Source organism: Lates calcarifer, linkage group LG19 (assembly GCF_001640805.2).
Source record: "Lates calcarifer isolate ASB-BC8 linkage group LG19, TLL_Latcal_v3, whole genome shotgun sequence".
Lineage (NCBI taxonomy): Eukaryota > Metazoa > Chordata > Actinopteri > Centropomidae > Lates > Lates calcarifer.
Window position 1 is genome coordinate 18474785 of NC_066851.1, and position 8614 is coordinate 18483398.

Genomic DNA, 8614 nt, shown 5'->3' on the forward strand with positions numbered 1-8614 from the left:
GACCAAACAATGAATGAATTACTAAAAGAAATAATAATAATGTGATTAATCCACAGCAAAAATACTCTTTAGTTACAGCCTTATATAATATAGTTAAATGTCTGTACCTAAACCAACTACAACAGTATAATACTACTTTAATTATTAATGTATGAGTGATAATAATCTAAAGCAGGGCTAAAACGATCTACAGACAAATAATCCCCAACTATTATGATAATCAGTTTATCATTACAGTCATTTTTCCAAGGATGTCCTTTTATTTGTAACAAATCACATTAAAGTGAATATCTTTGGGTTTTAAAGCTGTGAGGGGACTGTTTCAATATATTTTTCATGTTTCCTAGACTCAACAATTAATCAATAATGAAAATACTGCAACAATAGACCTGCGATTTACACATTTACAAGGGAAATTCTACTGCATATTAGTACTTAGGGTCTAAGTACTTTTACTTCAGTGAATGTAGTTTTACAATGTGGTGTTAGTACTCTTAAATAAACCCTCTGATCCTCTACATTATTATGTGTGTGTGTGTGTGTGTGTGTCCGTGTCCCTCTACTTTATCTACTGCGCACACACCGCCGCCTCATTCTGACCAATCAGCGAGCAGTATTCTGTAAACGTTGGAACAGTAATGGCGGAGACAATGAAGCCGAGTGGAAATCACGCTCCTCCTAATGAATCCAATGAAATGTCCAGCTACACGGACTGCATGTGTGTGTTACTGAAGCTGCTTGCAGACTTCGGGAAAGAGGTTGGTTGACGCCTGTTTGAACCACGTAGCCCTGAGTTGACGGTTTTTCTGTCAGTACGTGCAGTTAGCTAGCTACGTGCTAATGTTTTTAGCAACCGGGTGTGTTAGCAGAGCTGCTTACTTCGAGCTGACTCCTCCGTTCATTCATTGTTTCTCAACACACAGGCGGAGGTTTTGACAATTAAACTGATGAGACCATATCTGCACATGTGTTTACTTGTGAGCTATTTAAAAATACACCTTTAATACTTGACACGAGCAGACACTCAAGAAAAGTTTTTTTCCCTGCATCTTAAGCTAAATATCTCCACTTTACGTCAGTTTTAAAGTCATTATTACCCCATAGCAGCTGTCTTGTTGCAGCCTGTAGCTCTTTATTATTAATTTTCTCAATTTAGGACTATTTGCTCATTCCTATTACTTGCATTTGTGATATTACTATCCTACACTTTGTTTTATAAAGCAGGAATAAAGTTCAAATGTATGACAAAACGTAAAATGTATAACTCTTACATCTGCTCTACATGAACTACATCTACTGTATACATAACTAAAACTACAGTACATGTTCAGTATTAGTGGCATAATTGTGACATTGTGCCACTTGTTTACAAGTAGGGCTCCAAGATTATCTCTTGATAAATCATTTTATTTACACAAATGCAGAAAGTAATTTTAAAACATGTTCACTGCAAGTTCCCACAGCTCCGTTAAGATGTTTTCAAAATGCTTATTTAGTCTGACCAGTACACAAATCACAGATAGATAGATGAAAAGTGAATCAGTGAATAATTGAGTATCAAAATAGTTGCTAATTGATTTTCAAATCATCAGCCAAGTAGTTTACAGTTACCTGACAAATGTGCACAATATCTTTTTAATCTGCTGTATACTTATTTACAGGGCAGTGTTTCTTCAATTTCTTTGTATTTTTGCACTTAAGCTAAAATTAGGTGATGCTGCTTTGAGAATTGAAGTCAACACGGATGCTGTGAATCCTCATCCATCATCTTCAGCTGCTAATGTCTACAGTTGTTTGCAGGAGCATATCATTAAGTTACAGGTAAAGTGGACACACAGGAAGTTATTTCCAATTTATATATTTTTATGATGGTTAAATGGCATGATTTTATTGGACAGCATAAATTTAATATTTACCTATACCTTTCTGTTGGTTGTTAATGAGAGTCAGTTGTAAATAAAATATATTACTGTTGTTTTTGACACATCCCAACATGAGTTTTGTGTGTATTTAGGCTGTTTCAGAAAGCTTAAAGACACTGGTGGATGCTGAAAGCGATCGATTATCTACGAGGGGCAACACATCAGATGACGCTGTCACTTCATCTTTACTCAAAGAGCAAACGACTGTACTATCTGAGCACCATCCTCCCAGCTCAGAGGCTACAGAGAGCAAGGCGGCAGCTGATGACGTCATGGTTCAGATCAGAGCTGGGAAGTCAGAGGTTGGTCTCAGATCAGTCAGCAGATCTGTCAGCTGTTCTGGAAGTGACATTTTTAGGGCCCTCTTTACTCTCTGTCAAGCAAATGAATAATCAGAAGTAATTGCTCCCGAGGATGTGCACATGACGCGCCGCAGTGAGGCGAATGCTTGATGGAGACCTGATAAGCCGAGTTCGGCAGAGAATAAGGGGTCCTTTAGTGCTGTGGTCGGGTAGAACAGACCACATTGCTGGAGGGCTTTGAGAGAGGGCCAGGTCCTTGATGGATTATGAAGTGGATGCTCATTACTCTGAGATTGCATGTGGATGAAGGACAAGAGGCCCCATTCTGTTGTGCATTTATTTTGGTAGCCAAGCAAACAGTATTCATATTTCATCATATGATGATAGGCAAGCAATTCAACTTTTTTGGTTACCTGGAATCATTTCCTACCAAATTTCTCGTTCCACATAATGTAAATTGCCGCATGCAGTTTTCAGATTGTTAACATTAAGTAGGCAGAAAACCTCATTGCATTCTTGACACCTATCAATAGCTCATCAGTGCGACGTGTCTTATTATCTGTGTTGTCTCTCTGTTGAAACCCTAGATCGAGCGGAGAATATCTGCATTTATGGAACGCAAGCAGATGGAGATCAATGAAAACAATGTGCGCGAGTTTTGCAACGTGATCGACTGCAATCAGGGTGAGAATGGGAAAGAGGTTGGGGGCAGGGTGGAGAGGGAGCCTGCACACAGATTGCCAATGTTTGGGAGAGAGCTGATTTCCACAGGCGAGAGGTCAGGCTGAACTGCTCCAAGAGTGGGGCTGAAGTAGGTAACACACTCGGCCTCAAAACACAACCAGCTTAGTCGAGAAAAACATCAGACAGTGGGCCTTTTTTAAAATTCAAAGCCTGTGTGAGACACCAGTAATAGAAATCATGACACATTAATGGTAATAGCATTTGAGTGGGATATAGATATTATTTTTTCTAATCTTTTTTATTTACATTTTTTCATGACATTTTGATTAACGTTTAAAAGTAATTTTCTCCCCTTTAGAGAACAGCTGTGCCAGAACAGATGCAGTATTCACTCCTTATCCAGGTTTTAAAAGTCATGTGAAAGGTAAGAAAATAAGTATTTGCTGCAAATGTCAATGTGACATTTCTTAACAGCTTTATTTAAAGAGCTGCAGCCATCATTTTTTAAATTACACACTATTATTTTTGAAAAAGTCAAAAGTCCATAATCCTTAAAAGTCTTGTTAAAACAAGCTTAACAAGAAATTTTGTTTATTGATAATTTCAAACCAAACTAAAACAATACGACTAAATTCAAATGTCACTTTACTGTGCATTGCATGTATTATGACAAGTTTTTTGTTCAACTTGCCTGAAATTATGCATCTATGCATCTGCATGCATTGTTCATGACTTAAGACTCTGTTAGACATGTTGTCAGCTAGTCTCCGGTTCATATTGGGTTACAGTTTCTGTTTCTGTGTTATATTCCCTAGTTACACGGGTGGTAAACACTTATGGGCCCCAAACTCGTGGTGGGGGAGAGGCTGGGGAGCAGCAGAGGGGCCCAATGGTAAGACACTGTGGAAACACAGCCATAGAAGAGCGACTTCACAACATCGAGAATCACCTGAAACTCCCAACAGGTCAGAGGAGGACAAACACACAAAAGTTTTATTAATACTAAAATCAGTGTGGTCTCACTTGCTCTGATATTTTTTAAGTGCAAAACTTTAATCAGGTGGTAATTTCCAATTAAACAGAAATGTTTGCCCTTTTTCAGAAAAAGTCCCAGGTTACCATTATGAGGCAGAGGAAGTGTAACACATGGAAGTGTGATTATGAGATGTAATTACAGAGTATAACTAATCTGGAAATAGCTTATTTTGGGCAAATAAGACAAGAAATCAGTATTTAAAAATAAGCCATTTGATTAGTTTTTACCTGATAAATAAAGGATCTGACATAACCTTTTTTTTTTAACTAACCCATGATTTCTTATGACTGTGCTTCTTACTCCCAATCTCCACCTTATGATTGTTGAATTATGAAAAATAATCAGTATTCAGGCTGTTCAACAAGTGTTTTACTCCTCAGCGGGTCCAGTCCCACTGAGTGTCTACCAGAGGCTGAAGAAGCTGGAGGATCGTATCCTGGAGTTGGAAGGACTCTCACCCGAGTACTTTCAGTCTACGGTGAGTCCTCTGGCTTTGAAACAGACAAATGAAAAGCACTTATTACTTATTACTCAACCTCACCACGCACAGGTCAACCAACACATAGAGAGGATTTATTTTACACAGTTTGAACAGATTTAAGCTCCTAAGAGCCAGAGATGTATTCTTCATTCACTAAAGACATGTCAACTCTTGAACACTTAACACTTTCTACATCTCAGTTATCTATTGCTCCTTACAGTTCAGAAACAAAATGTAGCTGATAAGTGATTTCTGGTTTTTGAAACAGTCTGTTGACATTTTAGTGTTTCCTGTTGAGATATAGTTATCGTGATTTTATCATAGATGATTCTATTCAGTGTATCAACTGGACATCAGACTGTTTTTACATGACAAACATATCATTGTTTCATGTTTTTTCTTTGCCACTGTTGCCTAGTGCTTGCTCATGGTGGGAATATTTGTAAATTTTATAATATAAAGATTGTGGTCTAGACCTGCTCTATACGTACAGTGCCTCGAGATAACTTCTGTTATGAGTTGGTGCTATATAAATAAGATTTTACTTGACTTATGCTCTATGCCAGCTTTAGCCACTTCTGTAAATACGTCTTTCAGTCCGTGCTCTTTCCAACTGCTCTTGGCTTGTTGAGGTGTAGACAGCCATGTGCCTCCTTCTGATGCAGATAGTCAGCAGCTGTTAAATTTCACCAGACTCATACCTCTTTTCCACCAACATGGAACCGGTTCTGTTCTGGTTCACACACCGACTTCTGAGCAGGCTCAGGGTATTTTGATCAAAAATAAATCATTTCAGAACCTGAAATGTCAGTTCCCAACTGGAATATAAAAAAATTTGCAGGTTTTCCATCGTAAACCGTGTTGACATCAGTGAGACTGTCATAGTCTGCAGGTTGGAAAGATTTCAGTCGTGCAACTCCCTCTGTTGATGACACATCCTTGATCACAGTGGTTCCTCTCAAAACTGGTGGAAATGCGGCCTAGTTCACTGAATAGCACCAAGGTTCCAAGAATCCTGAACGGCAGTAGCTCCAGAGCTCGTTTTGTGGAAAAGAGACAGTATCTTTGTTGAACATTAAGTGGAAAATGAGGAAAAGAGGAAACTCTTCTGCACATATGTACTCAAAATAGCCATCTCTCTTGTATCACATGAGCCTGAAGCTTAGAACCATGTTTAACATTTAGCACTTCAATTTAATACTCTGTTCTGATTGTTTTTTTTTTTTTCCTCCATTGTCGAAATATTGGTGCATGAAGAAAACAAGTGATGTGTTTCAAAGCATTGTTTTTTTCTTATTCAAGTCCCAGTTGCTTGTTGGAGCTATATCTTGGAGAATTTGGGAACCGCAGAACGTGACAATCGGCTTCTCCATTTTGTATTGAAGTACTTGTACGTAGTTGAGTTGGATCGAAAACAACCCTCCTTCCTTTCCCCAATGGAATCAAAACTAGTTTAACTTTTCCTGTAGCATAGCCAGGTGGCACCACTCAGCGACTTTAGACTCTTGAGTCAAGGTGGCAGGTGCTGGTTTGAGGTTTATTTCGCAACAAATTGAAGTTTTGTATGTATGAACTTAAGAAAACCTGGCTAAGCTGCTGGGATCTGAACCTGTAAAGGTGCAACAATGGACCATTTTAAGTAAATAGCACACCACTCACTCAGCCTTAATATTAGTAAACAGTGAATGACGATGGGAAATTAGGTAATATGATGTAAGATGATAGATATCAGAAAAATATTAAATCTTAAAATGGAAAATCTGTAGACACTATGTTTGACCAGGTCCCGCTGCTCTGTGGTTTGTACATCATGTGTTTTGGATGTTTGAATTTGTTAAGAAAGAGTAAAGAAAAAAAATTCACTCAGTTTGCCATTTTTTCAGACGAGTCATTGTGTATTGGTGAGAAGCTCTTAAAGAGTATTTTTAGTTGGTCCATTTCTCACACTTTCTGTCAGTTGCAGAATTTAATGTGTATGATGCCTGAATGGGCATGTGGAATATTGGTGTGCTGCAGGAAAAAATTGTTTCATAATGAAATCTACTTACTGAGAGGAGTTTGTGGGTGACGCTAATAGAGTTTCCCCTGATATGCCCCGATACTTCAACACGCTTCCCTCCTTGAGTTACACTTAAGTTGATTTGAATCAAAAATGCAACGCGTTTGGTTACATTTACTTTAACATTTAGGTCAGTGCAGATGGCTCACCGGAGAAACAACAACTTCTCACTACACTGTGCTTTTTTAGAGAAGAGCAGACTCAAAAGAAGGCAGCAATTTATTGGACTTCATATTCAGCCCGACAGACTTCAGCAGAGTCACACAGACTCTAATTTCCCATCTTGAAGGAGTCTGTCCAGCGTGTGTTTAGTTATCTGAGTAAGTGTGCTTGAGATACTGCATGTCTCTTCACACTGGTATTTCTCAGCACAGCATGCTGCTTCTGAGTATGCTGCTTTCCATCTGCTTTTGACTCACTGCATGTTTGTGTGAGCACAGCAAAAGATGTTGAGTGTCTTTGAATAAACTGATGGGGTCTTTTATATTCGGAGTACCACTTTTTTCTGTTTTTTTCTCTTGCAATATCTGAAGATACTGTAGTTTGGCGTTTGCTGAGGAGCTGTGCACGGTCGGCCAGTGACTTCAGGAACAACATTTTTAACACTGAACAGCAAAGCAAGCTACTTGACAAATTATGCAGTGACATAAAAATAAACAGTTCCACAAGGTTTTGGAGTTGAAACATATTTCTTTCTGCACTCTTACACACATACCATCTAATCGTGACGTCCTCTGTTCAACTCTGACCAAGGACATAGTTGGATGTCACCCCCTTTATCTTTCTCCCTGCATTTACTGCCTCTAAGTATTGTTAAAATTTCCAGTTAAGGCAAAATACCATTAAGAATAACCTTAATATTAAGTGAATGTTAATAAAATATGGTATTCCTCTCTTTAGAGGCTGTCTGCTGCTCTTTACTTATAAGTTTACTTCTTTTCATTTCATCATGTGGATATTAGGAAATTCCAAGCCTAAGTTTATTTTACAAATATCTTTCCTTTAAATTGTGTCTGTGTCTCTGATGATTTTTTTTTTTTTTTCAGTCCTTGAGGTGAAGTAAGAAAGGGAGCAGACAAGTACTTCAGTATGTTTGTTAAAGCTCAGGCTGGTTTAGAAATTGCACTAATTAAAAAGGTCTGATGTGTACTTAAGTTCTTTTTTTGTTTGTTTTTTTTGTTTTGTTTTGTTGTAGAGTCACCTTCACAAGCGACCAAAGACGTCTCCTGCTCAGGTTAGTAGCTTTTTTGTTTCCTTTCTCTGTGCATTAGGAGTGATTGGAGGTTAACCTGTTTTGACCATTTTTTTCTTTCTCTCCCTGTCCTTCAGGTCTGCAGTCTGACAGAGCTGGATGAGAAGATCAATGCAGTGAAAGCAGCGCTACTAAAGAGGGTGAATGAATTTGGGCCTGGATATGGAACAGAGTGTCCACTGTAACTAACACAAATCCCAAACACAACACATTTGTCAATGAATTCAGCATGTTTCCTCTGTTTTCATATGAGCCTCATTCTGTGGCCATGATATGTCTTTGAACATCAGAATAATTCCTCTCAATAGTTTTGTAGTTAAGTGAAATATAATTGCTCTGTAAATAAAGGTATTTTTTCCTCATCATCATTATCGTAACTTTACATTAACTGTTAAATGTAATGTGTAATCTGATTGCAATCAGTCAATCCATTATTGGTAGAACCTAATGATTATTATTACGCACAATGAAAGAGTGGAAAATTCACAAAACCCAGGGTGACATCTTCAGACGTCTTGTTTAGTCTGACCACGGTTCAAAACACAATATGTTCAGTTTAATATAACGTCATAATTTTACATTTGAAGAGCCGTAATCAATATATTTTTGTAAATTCTAACTATGCAACTAATGAATTATTGAGTGTTGGCGACTAATTTTCTGACAAACTGACAAATTATTCCAGTTCTAACAGTGCAAATTGAACTACACCTTTAAAAGAACAGGAAATACATTTGATTTAAAGCTAATTCATGGATGTTTAACATTTTCATCTTTAATGTCTAACGCTGGGAAGGTGTGTGTGTGCCTGCGTTCACGTCTGTGTGCGTAAGTCTAATTGAGATGAATCTGAGAGAGAGAGCACCTGATTTATGTGC

General features: G+C 37.9%; 1 protein-coding gene across 1 annotated transcript; it reads left to right on the forward strand.

Moving 5' to 3' along the window:
• The first annotated feature begins 608 nt into the window (after positions 1–608).
• Positions 609–8101, forward strand: mbip (MAP3K12 binding inhibitory protein 1). The gene is made up of 9 exons (XM_018663765.2): positions 609–758; positions 1702–1821; positions 2015–2224; positions 2812–2908; positions 3267–3332; positions 3724–3873; positions 4325–4422; positions 7680–7718; positions 7814–8101. The coding sequence occupies exons 1-9, from the start codon at positions 639–641 to the stop codon at positions 7919–7921; spliced, it is 1008 nt and encodes a 335-aa protein (XP_018519281.1). The 5' UTR covers positions 609–638; the 3' UTR covers positions 7922–8101.
• The last annotated feature ends 513 nt before the right edge of the window (positions 8102–8614 follow it).

What these genes read in the sequence shown, in the direction of transcription:
- mbip (XM_018663765.2), top strand. Translation starts at nt 639, where the DNA reads ATGGCGGAGACAATGAAGCCGAGTGGAAATCACGCTCCTCCTAATGAA. An exon ending in AGCATATCATTAAGTTACAG is followed by an intron (nt 1,822 to 2,014) that starts GTAAAGTGGACA and finishes GTGTGTATTTAG; the next exon opens with GCTGTTTCAGAAAGCTTAAA. An exon ending in CGTGATCGACTGCAATCAGG is followed by an intron (nt 2,909 to 3,266) that starts GTGAGAATGGGA and finishes TCTCCCCTTTAG; the next exon opens with AGAACAGCTGTGCCAGAACA.